We start from the raw sequence: 20,329 nt of genomic DNA on the forward strand, positions 1-20,329 counted from the left end.
GGAAGTCATGGGCATTGGCATATGAAAAACTAGTGAAGAGCACATATATATATATATTTGAACAATAGAGTAAGGCCAGAAAGGGCTTTGCATTCCTCTTGTGATTTGCAACTGTTCTTTAAGGCTTTGGAATAAAATAAAACTGAATTGAAAAGCTGGTTTAGGGAAGCACGTGGTTTTAGGAACTAGTTTATTATGAAATTTCTGTGAGCTTGAGTCCTTATTTGTAAAACCAGGATAAAAATGGTACCCATACCTCATATAAATCACCTAGTATAGTGGCTACTCGCTCTACCATATGTGGCCTGTTATTCATTACTGCCAAAAATCCATCATCATTTAATTTTCATGTGATTCCTTAAAAGGAAGATGATTACCCCATTTTAAACAAGAAACAGTAAAAATTTAAAGTTTTCATCCACATCACACAGCTAATTGGATGTTTAGTACAATAGGCTTGGGTGAAATATGTTCTCTATTGTATATAACAACTCTTGCTTAATTTTGGCTTCAATTTTTTATCATTCATTTATGAAAGTGACAGAGCTAATCCTCAAATATGCATTTGGTTTCAAATATGTATTTGGTTTAAATTTCAAATTTGTACAGTTGCAAATAAGGCTAGGGATATTACCTGTCCAGTGTGGCATGCTCGGAAAGGTGGTAAAGCCAAACAGAAGGTACTAGAAGAGGCTGTTGGGGCCAACATCATAAACATCCATCTCTCCTTCTTTTGTCCAAGAGCATTTAAAGGAGCTATTATATCACAATATGGCTATGGGGAACTACTAACACCTCGGACAAGAAGCAGGCTTTCCTGGAGCCCATTACCCATCCTTAAAATAGGTTGAAGAAACATGACAGGAAAGACATGTCATAGAGAAGTTGATGGAAGGTAACATCCCAGTTTACCAATAATAAGACTTCGAAGCGTTGGTTTGCCATGTTGGCTCCCTAGAGTTTCTCCCCTTCTCTTTAGGCAAAACACTACCAGATCCCAACAGGTTCCCTTTCATGGGTAACATACTTTCATTTTCACAGGGCCTTTGGAGATTTAGTGTTAAAATCCCTACATAGAAGCATTCTCATTCAGCCAGGTCACTGGATGTTAGCAAAGCTCATTTGGTTTTCTTAGCACAAAAGGAAACACACAAGCATTAGGAAACTACCATAATTATTACAAAAGATATATGAAAGGAAGATCTCTTTCTCTGCCTGCAGCTACCTCTTCAGTACCATATCTGCCTGTGTGCCGCCATGCTTCCTGTCATGATGCTATCTGACTAAACTTCTGAACTGTAAGCTAGCCCTGATTGAATATTTTCATTTATAAGAGATGCTATAGTCATGATGTCTCTTCACAGACTAAGATTCCACATGAGTAAGACAACATTTTTTTGTTTTTTGAGACAGAGTTTCTTTGTCTGACTCCCTTTGTAGACCAGGCTGGCCTGGAACTCACAGAGATCTGCCTGCTTCTGCCTCCCCGAGTGCTGGGATTACAGGTGTACGCCACAGTACCTGGCTCTAAGACAATAATTTAGTCATTATTACTAGGGACAAGATTCTAAACCTAAGAAATGCCTTGAAGATTTTAAAACAAGAATTAGGTAGCTGGGCCAAAATCTTTTTTTGTTGTTGTTTTTTGTTTTTTCATTTTTTTTAAAATTAATTTATTCTTGTAACATCTCAATGGTTTTCCCATCCCTTGTATCCTCCCATTCTTCCCTCCCTCCCATTTTCCCCTTATTCCCCTCCCCTATGACTGTTCATGAGGGGGATTACCTCCCCCTGTATATGCTCATAGGGTATCAAGTCTCTTCTTGGTAACCTGCTGTCCTTCCTCTGAGTGCCACCAGGTCTCCCCAAAATCTTAAGCATTCCTTCAAGTTTTGGGTCTTCTCTAGCTCTACCTGTCGTAGACAGGTGAGATTTGGGGAAACTGCAGGAAGCAATCCCAATTTACAAACACAGTGATGTGCAGGAAGATAATGACCTGCCTATCCTGGGACTCCAAAGAGGGGAGGCCTGTGCATGCCAGCTTTGACAAAGAAGGATGAGCCATCTGGCCATTTCTCTCCATCTCTTTTGAATTAAATCCCAGTCTTCTACTCTCCCTAATACAAAGATAAAGCCATAGAATTCCAGTCATATCCGAAGATAATGCCGTGCAGACAGTCTAGCAGCAGCCTATCCATGATGACCTCGGTACAGGTGTTCAGTCTCATGCCTGCCCTAACCTTGTTCTCCCAATTTCAACCCTGTATTTCACGTACTCTAAAGCTCTATATAGTCCCCACAGGTAGATTTCCAAACAAAGCATTGGCTGGATTCATTTGGAGTGAGAGTTTATACTTACTTTATACAGAGTGATCTCTTCTCTCTACTAAGCTTTTCTCAGCTAATACTGAGTGGAAACTCAAGAGGGAAAATGTCATAGGGAGAAAAATCAATGGATTCTGAAAAATAAAATAACATTTTCCAAAAAAAGCAAATACAGCTTCTCTATGCCCTAAACATCACACAGAAGAATCCTTGAGTGGCACTTCCTGGACTCAAATGATTTTAGGATGGAAAATTCTCATGAATCGTTTCTTATTCCCAAGAAATTCCAAAAGCCTCAGTTAAGACCCAGGAGCCTAAAAATATTGTTTCCTTGCTGGATAGTATTATGTCAGCTTGACATACAAACTAGAGTTAACTGAAAGAAGGGAACCTCAGTTTAAAAAAAGACTCCATAAGATCCAGTTGTGTTGTTTAAAAAAGAAAGAAAAGAAAAGAAAAGAAAAGGAAAGGAAAGGAAAGGAAAGGAAAGGAAAGGAAAGGAAAGGAAAGGAAAGGAAAGGAAAGGAAATCCTAACCATTTGATTTTACCAATAAATACTCAGGAGCCAGATATTGAGGTAAAACCCTAATAGCTCAGAGAGGTGGAAAAAGCACCCAGGTGATCTTCCTACTCAGCTGATATCCCAGAAGGAAAATGTCTTTCTACTCAGTTCACATATCAGAAGGAAAAAGCCAAAAGCCATTTCTTCTCCATGCTAACTTAGTATCCTCTCAATTTCCCTCCTTTCTGTTTTATCCCGTCAGATGGTTTCTTGCTCTACCTCTTGACCTAGGATTGACTTTATTTAGCTCTTGGATTAAAGGTGTGTGCTATGGCTGAGCCGCATCACAAAGACTTGTTTACAGTAAAAAGTAAGCTCTTGAGTTAAAGGTATGTGTTAGGGCTGCGCCATACCAAACAAGAAACAGATTTTACAGTTCACAATCTCAGAGTTCACAATGAGATCAAATATCCTGCAACACAGCTGTAAGACATTTTCTTAATTAGTAATTGATGGGGGAAGGCCCAGATCATTGAGGGTGGTTCCCTCCCTGGGCTGGTGGTCCTGGGTTCTATAAGCCAGTGTGAACAAATCAATAAGCAGCAACCCTCCATGGCCTTTTTGTCACCTCTTGCCTCCAGGTTCCTGCCCTGAGTTCCTTTAGTGGTGAACAGCAATGCGGAAGTGTGACTCAAATAAACCTTTTCCTCCCCAAGTTGCTTTTGTGTGATGTTTCATCACCACAATAGAAACCCTAACTAAGACAGTTCCTATCTATGCTGAGTGGGCACAAATTAGTGTCAGACTGATCATCATTAGCAGAAACTAATTCCAAAGCAGTGGGTCTGAAGAGCGAGGGCAGTGATCTAAAATAAAAAGAAGATGAACAGAAAGTAGATGGAGAATAGAACCTAAGACTTATCTTAAAGACACTCTGGAAGATCACAGTTAAACGTTGATGAAACCCTGAATTAGAATGCTTTCATATCTGTTAGCAATCACTGATGACTATGCATGCCCATGAGTACTGAGCAAACACAGAAAGCAATCACTTGTGGCCATTCTGTGAGCTCACTTCTAAAGCTCGTATCATATAAAGAGAAAAGTCTCCAATTCGCCCTTTAGTAATAGCATGAATATAAAGTATGTTTGTTCAGTGCAGGGACTGGAGATGGCTCAGTTGGGAAAGTGCTTGCCAGACAGCATGAGGACCTGAGTGTTCAATCCCCAGGACCTATATAAGAAGCCAGGCAGGACAGCACAGGCTTGTAACCCCATTGCTGGACACAGGGAAGGTAGAGAGAGATCCCAGGAATTCTCTGGTCAACCAAGACCCTGTCACAAATAAACAAAAAGCAACAAGAGTTCTGGCTTCTGAAAATCAACATCCAAGGATGACTTGTAGCCTTTACACACACACACACACACACACACACACACACACACACACACACACACACATGCACGCACGCACTAATATACCTGAACACATCCACACACAGAGAATAGATAAAATTCATTCAAGTTCATGCACTGATCCTTATATAACTTCCCTTACAAGACAAAACTTGGCTTATAGACAAAAAAGTTTCAATCATGACTTTTACATTCAATAGGCAACATAGTATGTAGGTAGCAAAACCCAGACTGTCCCTGGGACCATAGTCCAAGGCTGCCCACTTCCTTGAAAACAATGAGATCATGGTTTGTTAAACCCTTCATACACGTCTGTGAACACACTGTAACACAGCGAACTGATACAAGCTTTCCAAGAATAATGTGTGTGTGTGGAGGGGGGAACTTCCCTCAATGGATGTAACTTTACTGGGTAATTTTGTTTCTAGGAGTTTGTCTTTCTTAGATTAAACTCATGAAAGTGCAAAGTCCCACCATTTTTTAAATGGTAAAAAAGAAAATAAAATTAAAAAGTTATCAAGATCTTGAGTAAGTCTCCCTATCTCCCCTCCCGACACGGAGTGGTTATCTACACTGTCAGTACTGTCATACAGTGGAGCCACCAAGTAGCCATTAAAAGTGGAAAGAAAATCTTCTATTTACTCCCAACAAAGTGAGAAACAAACAAACATCATTGAGATGGGAGAAAATAGCATATCTCCACTAACAGTTTGGAATCTCCCTGTTGGGGTAGCAGAGCGATGGAGACCAAGGTTAGTCTTCATGAAATCAGGTTCGGGATCCCGGTAGTTAGTGGCCTTTTCTTTTCCTGTTCGTATTTACTTTGGAATTCTTTTCCTATAGCTCATTTGTGTGATTTCTGGCACTACATCTTTGTTGGGTCTCTGTGGCAAGTAGCTTGGATATTTTTAAAAGCCATGAAATTTGTTATGTTTTCTTTAAAGATCTTGCCAAATGAAATACCTACTATTCATTTCCCTTACGCTGTGGGTCAGAAACTGTTTTTCATTTCTAAGGACAAAATACTCCAGCTCACAGTTTCTGGGCAACTGACATTACCATGTGCCCTAAAGAAGATCAAGGTCAACCCTCATGTAGCCACCTGTTATTTTATTTCAGAAATAAAGCAAGCATTATTAAATCGGTATAGAAGGGGCACAAGAAGAGTGGAGAAAGGTTATTAAGGTGAGGTCAATGAGCTCTCAATGACGTAAGAGCACACTGAATTAAAGGTCCAGAAAAAATAGCTACTCACATCCCAGGCTTTAAATAACAGTAACGACCTGTCACTCGTCTGCTTCACTTAGGTCAAATAGCTTAATGAGATGCTCATTCTCAAATCTCAAACGGTGTGGGCACCCATTTCAAGGTCATGGGAAAACTGCTCTCCAGAAACATTAGTTAGAGCCTTTATAACTAATGTTGTGATGTGAAGGTGAGACTGCTGGGAAGTCAGGATCTAAAGAGTGAAAAATCCAGCTTCTGTTGGAGAAGTGAGCACACAGGAAGCAGCCACTAGGTGGCATGCTCCTTCAGAGGGCTGGGCACACCGCTTACCCCTGTCAAAAGGATGTTGAGTGGTCTAGACAACAAATTCCTTAAATGGCCTCAATTAAAAATAACCTGACCTCTGCCTCCCGGGTGCTGCCCAGTAATTGACCAAAATAAAAATGAAAACCCACTAGAGACCAGCCCCCAAAGGCAAGGGGAGGCACTGACCAAAATAACCACCTTTCAATGACTGCACCAAAACAGGCAGATGTTGGGACAAGGGGAAAAAACTCCAACTAAGCAAGAAAGTACGACCCACACAAAGTCAAGGCCAGATCATCACTCAAGACTGCAAAGCCATGCAAGCCATCTCACATCAGGGCAAAGAACTGGTTTCTCTTCTGCAAACAATACAAGGAACATAATATACACCCCCACATCTTTCTGTCTCTTATCTCTTAGTCTCTCTCTGTCTCTGTGTCTTGTGTCTCTCTCTGTGTCTGTCTGTCTGTCTGTCTGTCTGTCTGTCTGTCTGTCTGTCTCTCTCTCTCTCTCTCTCTCTCTCTCTCTCTCTCTCTCACACACACACACACACACACACACACACCACAAGAATAGACTTTTTAAAAAAGGCAAATAGCTACAGAGGAAAAGGGAAATGCATATGATTGTGTATGTGTAGAGATATGAATATATATTTACATATAGAACCTTACTAATGAAACATTATACTAGTTTGTTAAACATTTTATCATTTCTAGGGAATAAATTCTTAGTAAACTACTTTTACTATAAAAGCAATGTAATGAAAAACATTTTCATACATCACAATATTTTTTCTTCTTCAATGTGTCTATGAAATGACTGCTTTTTATTTACAATAAACTTTATACAGTAATAATAGTTATGAAACAATCAAGAAAACCATATATAATTGTTACAATCAAAATGCTTAGCTCGGGCTGGAAAGATAGTTCAGTAGTTTAAGAGCACCGCCTGCTCTTCTGGAGGTCCTGAGTTCAATTCCCAGCAACCACATGGTGGCTCACAACCATCTATAGTGTGGTCTGATGCCCTCTTCTGCAGATAAAAACACTCATATACAATAAATAATAAATAAATAAATCTTTTAAAAAATGCTTAGCTCATTTGTATTCAGCAACCTTGAAGAAAATACTATCTATTATACCTAGGCGAGTCTAAAGTTTTATACCTAAGTCATTCTCTATCATGTCTTGTATTTATCAACTTAATAAACATCTTTCTAGACCATTTTTAAAAAGGCAAAAATGGCCTATTTTGTTCATCCAGTTGGAGGATGGAGCATCGAAAGGAAGTACTGATGAAAAAAACCGCATAGATCACAGGTTGCAGACACTGAACACTCACATCTGGCTCTAACCCAGCCATTCTGAGGTGCTGTGGAACACATGCTGTAAGCTTTAACTGAATTAGCTGCCAGCATAGTTAAAGCACAAAGGACTACACACAGAAGCATAGATTTCTATCTTTGCTTGTCGATCAGAAGCCATGTGTAGCTCCCAGCCCACCTTCCCACACAGCACCACAGGGAGGTGGCACTGCTCCCCCTCCAGACCTGCACATGCAGGAACCCCATGAACAACACAGCTCTTCATGACTCCTTTATTCCTGTTGGCTTCCTGTTGGTCAAGAGGACTAGCAATCTGAACCCCTGTGGTAAAAAGCACAGGAGAAGAAAGAGTTTGAGACGTACTGCTAAGACCTCACTGAATGTCGTGATCCTCATATCAGAGATACAAAAGCAAGACAACTAAAGACACCTAGGGCTTCCACAAAGGTAACACCCAGGCATCTACACCAATAGTGCCCTCTTAGGAGCAAGAACAGAGGGCCTTCCCCAGCCTCTCAATGAGAAGCCCATGTTCCCATCACAGGCTAGGTGGGGGGGGGGGGTCTACTTCTGATTAGTGCAATGATTCGAAGAGGAGGAGTGGAGCTAGTGACATTCAGTGCACAGGAATCAGGAAGGCCAGTGCCCAGGAAATGCCTGGCTCAGGTCTGTCCAACAAGATGCCATTGCATTCTGTGCAGTCTTACAGCTGCCAGGGCATTCACCTAGATAAGAAGGTACCTATAATTTTCAGAACGCAGGACCCTGCTCCACTTCAATTGTGTGTGCTTCATTAGTACCATCAGTAATGTGTTTCTGCAGAAGTGCAGGTACTGCTGAAGGAGGCCTGGACTGTGCTGCCTGTTCCTCCTAGCAGTACTCATAGCTGCTGGTCATCTTGAAAAGCCTCCTCACGGGCATCCTACTCCCCACATCACAGGCACCCACCTCCCTGTATCCATCAGATCCTGCAAGCCCCAGCCCACTGTCCCTGTTCATTAACCTACGTGTGTAATTTATTACATAACTTATCGCTTTCCCTTTATTTCTCCTTCGCAATCTATTTTTAAAAACTGTTTATCTAGGAAGCCATTGCGTCTTTGTAAAACTGTATAGTACTTTCTATGAAGGGGTAGTGATGGGCCTGTGGACACTAATCCCGAATGTTGTGATTACTGTAACCGTGACATAATTCTGTCAGTCTTTAACACAATCTCTACCCTCCAGGTCTTTGTTCCTATTCTTTCCCCTGCTCTGTAGTTCTCGGAGATGCCTCACATGAGGTTTACAGGTTACTGCCCTCTTCCTCCAGGAAGCTTTCCCTGATCCCTGTGCCACACACCTCTTACACAGGAAAGGGGAGGAGTTTGCTCGGCATTGCCTCTTCATTAATGCTAAGGCAGGACTACCTCTTTAGTCTTTACTTGCTAGGGAGTTTCCACGTGGCTAAGGCTCTGGCAATTCTGTCTCTAGTATCTGGTAAAGTGCTCAGTCAGCCAGGGTTTCTCACGGGCCTCCTCTCCTCCAGACACCATGAGAGAAGCTGGTAACAGGCTTGACAAGAGAGACGATGCCCCTGACCTTGTACAGCTGCCATTTTAATGAGTGACAAATAATTAAGGAACTTATTAAACATAATTGCAGTCTATAATCAGCACTGAGAAAGACATAAACAGGAAGCTGAAGTGGAGAAAACCAGGCTGCATTTCTATGAGTGTGCAGGGAACATTCTGCTAAGATGACAGTGAAGCTGGGAGGAAGAATACAGAGACCTTAGCTGAAGAATACCCGGGCGAAGGATGATCTATGAGTGTAAAGGTCATGTGACTGGGATGAGAGTGGGCTGCTCAGTAAAGTAAAGTGAATAAATCCTACTATGATAAGAGGGCTGTACAGAAGTTCAGGGCCCAGGCACACACAATCATCCCCATGATGAGAACAGGTCTGGTGCAGTGGGAGTGACTACATGTTTCACGCTGGCTCAGTATGAGATGGTGGAAGTTAGGACCCTGAGCAGTGGACCTTGCCTGAACACAGAATCCTCATCAGAGCAGCATATGCTGAGGGGAGGAGTACCTCCTCCTAACTTCAACCTCATCAAATGTAGACACTTAGAACACTGCCACACCTGAGCCACATCGTGGTGGGCTGAGCCTGGAGACTGTGAGGTCCTCCAGGGCCCATCTTCAAGCTATGGCTAAGCACCAGGAACCATCATACTTGTGTGCTTCTCCTGCCTACTTCCTGAGTACCAAAAGAATGTGAATCCTGGCTATAGACACGAGGGACTCAGCAAGAATCAGCCATGATGCAAGCACCTGCCCTCATGCAATTTATATTCTAAGAAGACACACAAGTGACGTGGAGGAAAATAAAACAGTGTGAGGTGGGTATTCAATAATTCAATTATGTTATACTAGATCTACAACAAGATTCCCCCTTCTGCACATGGCATAGAGCTTCCACACAGCTTAGCCTCCAGGTATCAGGCACCAGGCACCAGAAGAATGACATCATAATTTTACAGGATGATCTACAGAGGCTCAGAGACTTGCTGTGGTCACACAGGACATTAGCAGTGCTATGAGCACTTCTCTTACATACCAAATAATATGATAAATACAAGGATAATGGTCAAATTTTATTAAAGAATAGGCAAATGATATTAACTGCATACCTGATGGTATTCATAAGACCTTTATGTATCCCTTAGTGTGATTCTCACAACCTCCTTTTAAGGTGGAGATGACCATTGTTTCTATTTTATGCGTCCACAGAAGGAACTGTATAATTTGACCACGTTCACAGTCAATGAGTGGTGGAGCCAAGTTTCAATTCTAGCCACCATTTTGCCTCAAGCCACCCCTGGAAAATTGGGTGGGGGGAGTGCCACCTCCCTGCAAACTATCTCAAGATGGCTTTAGTCCAGCTTGCCTTAGAATTTTTTAAGAAAGCCAGGAGACTGGAAAGATGGGTCTTCAGTTAAGAGCACTGGCTGCTCTTGTTGAGGACCTGGATTAGATTCCCAGCTCACAACCATATGCAACTCTGGTTCCAAGGGATCCAAAGCCCTCTTATGGGCACTGCAGATGCACATCGTGCACAGATAGATACATATATAAGAAAAATAGTCATGCAATAATAATAGTAGTAGTAGTAATAATAATGGTGATAATGACGATGGATTTTAAAAGGCAGCAGGTGGGGTCAGAAGATGACATAACCAACCCTTTTCCAGCCTCCCTCAGGCACCATCCAGGTGACACTCAGGACACCCCATCACTGAAGTCCCATCTCCATACGTACATGCAATTTGTTGAGCAGCACCGCATCTGTCGTGCTGTTGGCCCCAGGCTTAGCAGCTTTCCAGAACTGTTTCTGTGCAGAGTATCGATTCATAGGACATAGCTTAAAGAGGCAGTCTAGAAGGGAAAGAAAAGGCAGAAGCCATTACTGATGATGCACATATACTCAGCTTATGAAAGGAAAAAAAAAAAAAAGGCTTTCCAGCCTTACTAAGGTTTTCTAATACGCTACACGTAAGTGTTGGAACAAAGCCCTTTTACAAACTTTGGTCTTAAAATTTCACCATCACCATGTGAAGCTACAGGTAAGGAAACTGAGGTTTACAGAAAGGTAAACTGTTGTCTGTTATCTCAAAGGCAGTTAATGGCAGAGCTAAAACTACATGTCAAAATCTAGGGCTCTTAATCTTTCTCCACAGTTACCACCATGGATTCATAGTAGATAATTCTAAGGCCAAAGAGTCCCGACTGCATACAACATTGCACATAAGGATCTTTGGTCTTGTTGATACTTGTTAAATGCAAATCCAATAGCCTATATATCGCCTATTTGACAGTGCCTCCTAAAGCAAAGGTCTTTCAAGTGTCATGTGCAAAAAGACCCTCTGGGATACAGACAATTCAAAAACAGCAAAATTCAAATTGAGACCAATAAATGTGCCCTTGTCCTTTAGTGATGAGTGTATCCCAATTGCTTCCAGTTGGTAATCCTGGGTGTAGGTGATGTTACATATTACATCAATGTTATGAAGCCTGGACAAGTAGCTCCAAGATTTCTGCAAAGAACTAGGTGCAATGACAGTGGCAGCAGAGCAGCCAGGGAAACAAGAGAAAGGCAGACACAATCCTTCTCTTACTCTTCTTGCCAGACACTCCAAAGAAGAAAGAACGATCCAGTCAGATCCGAGTCAAAGTCACAGAGAGCATCCCTCAGTGTACTGTGTATGCATGATGAGCCTTACCCTAATGCAGTGATAATGATCCCAGTGTGAAATGTCCTGACAAATCCACATTGAACATTTAGTCCTGGGAGATGGCACAGTCTTGGGAAGTCATCGACCCTTTGGACAAGGGGCCTACTTGGTGGATGCGACCACTAGGGACACAACTTTTAGGGTTACAGACTCACCCTATGACTTGATCAAGCACTCTGCTTCCTGTCTGATGAGGTATAAATGAGCTCCACCATAAGCCACAGCCATCTCTGCCAGGCTGCCATGCCCTCCCTGACTGACGGGTGGGCATTCTTTGTGATCAAAGGACAAAATCAATTCCTTCCCCTTTTAAAGCCTCTGTCAGGCATTCCCTTACACCAACTACAAAAGAAACCAAAGCAAGTCCATGAACTGAGCTGAGGTATAAAACAACTATGTGGCCATTGTGATTAGTTAGATACAACATTACTGTTTCATCTTCATCTTTCTCACTAATATCTACAGTCCTGCTTGCTTTATTATATATATACATACATATGCTCAGTAATACACATATGTATAATTTTTTAAATATACATTTATTTTGAGAGGGTTATGCCAAAAAATAAAGTCCAAAGGCTGGAGGCAGGACATAGCTATGCAGTAGAATAAGTGCTTAGCTTGAATAGCTACCCAGAATAACAACGGAAGTTCAGAAATAATTTCTTTTGGAAACTAAGTTTTAAAACCAATACCCCTAAAACTTATTTTGACATACCAGATATTCAAATAGAATGATTGAGAGACTAAAATTAATAAACTTGGAGCAAATGCCCAATTTGGAAATCCTCAGCTTTAAAGTACATCAGAATAGACAAATCAATTATTCTTACCCATTAAGACAAATTCTCTTAGAAGACCTTCTCCAATGAATCCTACATGTTATCTTACTCAAATAATTACCTCAAAGTAAGAAAAGTTCACATACTGCCTGCAGAGATCAGGTTAAGGCATGAACGAATATGTATTGCTGACATGGGCATAGCCATGACAAGGGCCAATGCCTCAGGCAACGCTCAGAGGGATGAAAAAGCCTCACTCTGATCTGAGTGAGAATGTTGACAACGTGGGTAGAAAACGGCCCACTGTAGCTTCACCCCTCCTGCCCCCTTGACACAACTGCACGCCAGAAGCCCTGCCTCCTCATTTATCTATATGCAATATCTCCACCCCCCCAGTTCAGCTGGACCTAAGAAACACGCTGAGCTTCACAGGTGCTGCAGCTTTCCTTCTGAGAGCCCAGACCAACCAATCCCAGTGGGTCTGTGTCTGCGTTTGTCATATCTTTGTTTCCTAGTCACTCTAATCAGGTCAGTCTCTGGAGCCATGCAGCAAACAGCTGTGTCCAATTTATAAACCCCAAACTTTCCTATAATTCAGACCCCTCTTTCTTCTAGGGATTCAATGGATTCTCTCTGCATATTATACTTGCAAATACTCCATACCGTCAAGAAAAATATCTTCATTGTAGAGGCAAACTTTCTCCATGTGACAAGCTCATCAACTCAGTATCTCTATACAGTCACAGACTGTTCACTACCAGGTAAACACACCAATGGTGAGATTTGTCTTTACCAAGAATCTGACTCATCCACTGAAAGTTATTTTCATTACATATGAAAGGCACTGCGCAGGTCTTTAGAGAGCAAAAGGCATGGCAGGAAACCAGTTTAACATAAGGCTGCAGCTCTCTGTGCCAATTATAAAAGGGATAAGTCACGGTCATTTACAGAATCAGTGGAAAGTGATGACATCACTGCAAGAAATGGTTTTCCCACTAGCATGATGTATGTAAGCTCTCCACCCACCTCCTGAATAGTCACACAACTGGCCAGGATCAATGTCCTGTCATCTTTACAGGACCCAGGTGGCATCAAGGCTGAGCCAAGATGACTTCCTTAAATAAACACCCCCCCCCCGCCCTATCAGAAGCACTTGACCACACATTCTACATCCCACGTGATCCACCTACCTCAGCCTCCTGAAAAAAATGGATTTTACATACCTTCCCACCAAAGCCCAGCTAACCTATCACTTAAATTAAAAAAAAAAAAATCAGAAATATTTCACCAGAACTGTTTTAATATTTTATCTATTCATTGAAAATTCATACATGTAAATAATGTCTGATCATATTCACTCTTGCCTCCAAGTCCTCTTGGATGCTCCCCAACATCCATATCCCAACTTCATGTCTTTTTAAAAAAGATTTATTGTGTGTGTGTGTGTGTGTGTGTGTGTGTGTGTGTGTGTCTGTCTGTCTCTCTCTCTCTCTCTCTCTCTCTCTCTCTCTCTCTCTCTCTCTCTGTCTCCATGCATGTGTTTGTACATGTAGGCAGGTACCCATAGAAGTCAGAAGAGGGCCTCAGATCCTCTGGAGCTAAAGTTACAGCCCAACATGAATGCTGAAAAACAAAGAACCAGACTCAGTCCCCTGGAAGAGCAGCAAGTGCTTGGAACTGCTGAGCCATCTTTTCAGCCACCCCTATCACTCCCACCACCCCTGCTCTGCTTTGGTTATGTTTGGTTGTTTGGAGGGTTGTTTTGCTTTGTTTCTTGTTTTTTGTTTTATTTTAATGAACCACTGAATCCAATTAGCAACATTAGTTTTTAAAATATGACTTACTTTAAAAGCTCAGTTACAATTTCAATTTTCATCAATAGTAAAATATTGAAAATAAAATGGCTTAAAATGTTTTAAACCTCTAATGTACTTCATATGCCAATAGCTTGTCACTATATACATTACCAAAACCAAAGCTACAACAACCTGACTCAGGTTGATATGAGAAACAGGCTGAATCCATGATGCCAACAGGTAGAAAGCAATGGGAATACCATCCTACACCTATGTGTGCTGTGGTACAAACCATCAGGCTCTACCACGCAGGCTCAAAACTCAGGTATCCTCTCCAGAGGGCTAGAGCAGGAATTTAAGCACTACATGATGGAGAGCCTGCCTCACCAACTATCCTTGGATGAAGTGTAGCAATGCATCGACTGAAATGTATTTACAACCAACTGTGGATGTAAATAAAGTAGATGCTAACACACTAGTAACGGAACCAAATTAGCCTTGCTGATTTTGCCCTGTCTTCCTGGTTGCCTAGTAACGGATCCAAAGTGAAAATTAAATTAAGCCTTCAAATATAATGTTAAAGTACCCTTCTGGAATTGTGCAATTCCATGGCTTCATGGTGCCCATTGCTATTTGGATAGCACAGTAGAGCAAAATTAAGAGTTCTACTGAGTCCCAACACTGTGCTAAGTATAGAACCACTCAGATACAGAGCACTTAGTAGCAGAATATACACATACAATCTACAAGAAGGGAGGGGAGCATATTTGTGTGTATGTATGTGTATATACATAAACACACATACACCCACACGCACACTGTAGTTTGGTCTCACTCCAAAAATACGCCTCAAAGAAAAACTTGTATGACAGGTGCTATTTTAGGTCTTTGAGGAATAAACTAAATTAAGCTTTCAAAATAATCACTTAGGACTATTCTGAAGCCTTCTCACATGCTACAGCGCACTAGGAGGGGAGAACTTGGCTGAATTGAGGAATTGGTTTGAATGTTCTAGGACTAGGTAAGACAGACACCAGAGAGAACAGGGTTCAGGCATCTTCCATGGCTTAAATGACTCAGGAGCTCAGTTGGAGAAGGGATGATGAGCTGTGTAATGTGCTCACTATGAGGACTTGGGGTGCACACTTAAGAGAAAATGAGGGCACAAGAAGCCAAGTGGAATTGCCTGTAGCCAAGTAGAATTGAAGAGAAGAAATAAGTCTACTCATCAGAGACTACATCAAAGAATAAAGGTGAGAGCCCTTGGTCTCCACACCGCCCACCCACCCTCATGGCTCTGTCCACAAGCAGAGGACTAGGGACAGAGCAGCCCTCTAGCAAGGTGCTGGATTAGTCATCCAGATGTGTTATGATTCTGGGCTCCAGAAACATAGCTCAGGGGTCCTCTGAAGACACTTCCAACTGTAAGTGTCTAGAATTCTATTCACAGAATTAATTACAACTTAATGAAGTGCTTGCTATGAGCAGGTAGGTACTAGGCCTTGGAAACAGAACTACACACAGCAGTGCCTTAAAACCCTATCCATGACAAAGACAAGCTAGTCAAACAAACAAGCTGAATCACAGCAAGTTCATGGTGCCTGACAATTAAACCAAGCAATTTAAATGTAATTATTAGCAATTCACTAGCTTTCCTGTTACCCTTTACTGTGAAAGATAACGTGGGGCAAGACTTGGAGGCAAGAACTGCCTTTGGACATAATGAGGATGCAGGAAGAAGCAGAGGTTACCAAAGGTCATCAGGAAAGCGTCACCAAGACATCTTAGGGTAGACAGGAAGGGCAGAAAGGGAATGTGGGACAATCTCAGATGCTAACTTAATGGAATCACCTAGGAGACAAAACCTTGGTTGTATCTAGGAAAGAGTTTCTATGTGCAGGGATTCTGGACTGAATAAAACTGAAGGACGACAGATGGAAATGCTCATCCCTCTCTCTCTGTTCCTAATTGCTGATACATGACTATGCAGCACCTCACATTCAGCTCCATAATGGACTGTACCTCAAACAGTCCATTCCTAAATCCTTCTTTCCTAAGTCGTCCCTGTGGGATGCTTCATCACAACGGTGAGAAAAGTCCTTAGTACAGGAGGAGACACTCTGGGGAAACACAAGTTCAAGCAGAAGACATAGGAAACACAGGCGCCCTGAGCTGGGAGGGAAATGATGTTCATGACCTTCAAAGAACAGGGAGGAGGGGACAGGGGGTGATGGCTCAGTGGGTAAGGCCACTTGCTGTGAAGGAATGAGGGCCACAGTCAGAATTCCAGCACCTATATTTAAAGGCAACACAGCTAGGCATGCCTAGAACCCCAGCATAGGTGATTGAAGGAAGGTGGATCCAGAATCCACACACTCAGAGCATGTAACACCACACACACACACACACACACACACACACACACACACCATCGCTGCCACCGCTACCACCACCACCATCCAAATCACACTGAAATCTAGAGGCTGATATATAGAGGCTCATCATCATCATTATCATCATCATCATCATCCAACAACTACAGCTGACACATAGAGGACAACAGTCAGTTATAGGAGCTGTGGCTCTAGCAGCAAGCAGCAGGTATAGAATGCAACTTAAGGATGTCAGAAGACAGAAATTGAGGAGGAAAGATGGAAAGAGGGGAAGGCACAGAAGTCAAGATTAGAAATACATTGCAGCTATCTCAGGAACTAGGGACATCACAGCCTCTATTGAAATTGAAAAAATATATTGACTAGAGATTTATAAAACCTTGAGCTTGATTAATGATTTTTCATACAGACAGAATAAAGCCCTTTACTCCCCATCTCCAGAAAAAAAAATGAAGGAAAGTTTTAAAATTTAAAACCAATATCATCTGCTATAAAACCAAAATTCATCTTTCCAAGTTATAAGTGAAGATAGGAAGAGTAGGAGGGTGGAACTTGACAGATGAGGTGCAATGAAGCCTGTATTTCTGCAAAGGAAAACCAAGAGGCAGCAAAGTGAGTCTGCAGAACTCCAGGAAGGCTGTGAGGGAGCTGGAGGCTGCAGACATGGAACATGGAACAAGTTAGGTCGGGCCTTCTCATGAAGGATGGACTGAAAATGTATAGAAAAGGTCATTAGACCTTGATGCACACCACCACTACCACCACCCACCACCAACATCAACAACAACAACCACCCACCCACCAACAACAACCACCACCCACCACCAACATCAACAACAACAACCACCCACCAACAACAACCACCACCAACTACCACCACCCACCACCAACATCAACAACAACAACCACCCACCAACAACAACCACCACCCACCACCACTACCACCAATAGGGTGTGCTGGCAGGTGGGGGTGGGAACAGAGGTTCTGAAGCTCCATAAACCAAATATCATTAAGGATTAAGAGATGGAACTAGAAATAAATGGATCAAATACAAATGTACACATGGGTTGGTGAGGTGTACAGGTTCGCACAGCCAGGACCTTCCTCTCAGGTGAGAATCTAGAACAGGAAATGCTAATTGTGGATTCCTGGGCCAACACTGGGCAACTGCAGACTACCCATGCACAGCTTACAAGCTAAGAAGGGTTTCACACTTTTACATAATTTTAAACAAAGCGCATGATATTTTGTAACATAAAATTATGTTAAATTCAAATTTCAATGTCCATGGAGAAGATGAATGACTCTCACCAATAAAAATATTTACAAACCACTGTTCTCTTGTTATATAATATCCTGAGTTTTGTCTATTGAGCTGCAAAGCTTAAAATATTTCCTTTCTCAAGGCAGGCAAACTGATCAGTAGGTAAAGGCATTTGCCATGTGAGTCTAATGATCTGAGTCTAATGCCCAGAACCCAGGCAAGGCTAAGGGTAGAAGGAGAAAACCAACTTTTGCAAGTTACCCTCTGACCATCACAATCACAGTAAATAAGTGAAGTAGTAAAGTAATAACAGTATTACTTTTAAAAATATTCCTCGCCCCCCCAAGGGGTGGTGGAGCACACCTATAATCCCAACACTCAGAGAGGCAGAGGCAAGCAGATCACTATGAGTTCAAGGCCAGTCTGGCCTACAGTGTGAGTCCAGAGAAACCCTGTCTGAAAAAAAAAAGGCCTGTCTTTAGACCTTATGTTCTTCTGAGAAGACATGTAAGGTCCCAGAGAGACGCCCTGCCTGTAGTCTCTCATGAGAATGGAAGCTTACTACTTGATAATTTGTGAGTGAAAGAAACTATTCACAAGCCCTACCAAATTGTATCCTCCTGTATCTACAGGCTACTCAATTAGCTCCTTCTGGCTCCCCTCTTCCTAGCTCATCTACAGAGACAACCTAGATCAGCAGACATGGGACTCAGCAGACATATGACGTTCCTCCTGATGCTACACAGAGGTGCTTGACAACAACACTATAGTCAACATCCTCACTGGTCCGATTGGCAATCATCATCCTAAGTATGCATGACACCTTACCATGTGATAAAGGAAAGGAATTTAAAACGAGGAATTTCAAACACAATGACAATGCAGTTTTTAAACGTACATTTTAGAAACTAGGTGGAAAAACCTCCTCCTAAAATGAAAACAGAGAGGAAGAAGAGGAAAGGAACCAGAAGATAAAACCCACAGCTCCAACACCCTAGGATTTCAAAACAAGACACTGAAAGTGCAGAAAAGAATTGAAGAAAACATGCTGGAATTGGAGGAGACTTTCCAGGTTGGAAAAAGTTCACCCATCCCTACATATTGTTAGGATATATACATATGGTGAAAAAATTTTTACTGATGGGAAAAAAGAGAAAATGCTTAAATCTTTTAGCAGGAGTAGGGGAGACCATCAACTCTCAAATTGTAACATTAAAGATGATGATGATGATGATGATGATGATGATGATGATGATGAAGAAGAAGAAGATGATGATGATGATGATACCATCAAACACTTTAAACACTGTCTTCAAAATACTCACTTAATAATGATTCTCAACCTAGACTCATGACTGTACTAAATAATCACAAAGGCTTGAGAGCCAAGTCTCCAGGCAAACTGCTGAAGGCTTCACTCTCCCGAAGATGGAGAAGACATTGTTTGTGTCTATCTGTCTGTGTGGAGGTATAAGCACATGAGTGAAGGTGTCTGCAGAGGCCAGAAGAGGGACTCAGTTGTTCACTACCTTACAAGTGTGCATAGATGCTCTAGGGAGGAGCAGCTGAGCACACTGCTCTCTGCTACGTTAGCTGGGAAGTGACTCAGCGCTCGCGTTCCCTCATCAATGAGCTCAGGAAGTGTTCAGCTGAGCCCGGGGAGAAGAAGTGAAGTCTCCATATACACCTATAGTTTCTGCCTCAAGGACTTGGGGTTGCCTGGATTTAATTTACTTCGTGCCCCATCCAAAGATTCTTCCAGATTCATAATCTTTAAAAATTACCTCACATGAGCAGCAAGAGAAGCAACCAACAAGCTAGCTAGCACTCTTTAAGCAGATTCTCCATTGAAGGGCTGGGGAAATATCTCCACTGGTAAAGTGCTTGCTGCACATGCATGAGGCCTTGACTTAGGTCGTGCAGCACCCATGTGAGGACTTGACCTAGGACACCCAGCACCCATGTAATCTCTGAGCACAGCACCTAAGCCTGAAATCCTAGAGCATGACATGGGGTCAAGAAGGTGAAACAGGTCCATTCCTGGAGCTTGCTAGCCAGCCAGTCTGTCCAAAATGGTGAGTTTCTGGTTTGGTGAGAGACTATGCCTCAATAACAACAACAACAACAACAACAACAAAATTGGAGAACAATTGAGAAAGACACTTGACATCAATTTCTGAATTCCATGGGCGCGTGCACACACACACCCTGTATACACACATACTCACAAAATTTAAAAGCGGAAAAATAAGAACTCTTCATTTATCCAACATATATAAGTGCAACTATTACCTCTACCATGTGTGTGTGACAAATAAGACACAAACAACTGATTATTCACAGCTTCTTTTTCTTTTCTTTTCTTTCTTTCTTTTTTTTTTTTTTTTTTTGAAAAGAGTAAGAATCAACAGAATAAGTTTCAGTGATGGATATCAGTTCCTCACCAGGACAATTTCTTACCACCAAATATCAATGAAAAAGAAGTACAAAATATCACATAAGTGAGAATCATCCCAAACTCACATTTCCTAGTGATCAGAACGAGGGAGGATGGCTTTGCCTTACTGCTGACTCTGCTGTCCATGCACTCAGTACACATGGGACAAGCAGATACTGAGAAGATATGCAGGGTCAAAGGGCACCATCAAACAGCAGTTCACAAAACCAACGCTGTGTCCAACAAACACCTTTCAGTGAGCACCTCATT

At 42.0% G+C, this 20,329-nt stretch overlaps 1 protein-coding gene across 15 annotated transcripts in view; it reads right to left on the reverse strand.

The window, feature by feature from the left end:
- The window catches only part of ITPR1 (inositol 1,4,5-trisphosphate receptor type 1), a 357,780-nt gene that overhangs the window by 226,028 nt on the left and 111,423 nt on the right, over positions 1-20,329 (reverse strand). For all 15 annotated transcript variants that reach the window (XM_084765480.1, XM_084765471.1, XM_084765479.1 and 12 more), the window contains one exon: positions 10,414-10,529. In XM_084765480.1, the coding sequence (XP_084621606.1) occupies positions 10,414-10,529 (116 nt within the window). The remainder of the gene's footprint in view (positions 1-10,413; positions 10,530-20,329) is intronic.

Source organism: Acomys minous (genome assembly GCF_964271855.1).
Source record: "Acomys minous genome assembly, chromosome: 17".
Lineage (NCBI taxonomy): Eukaryota > Metazoa > Chordata > Mammalia > Rodentia > Muridae > Acomys > Acomys minous.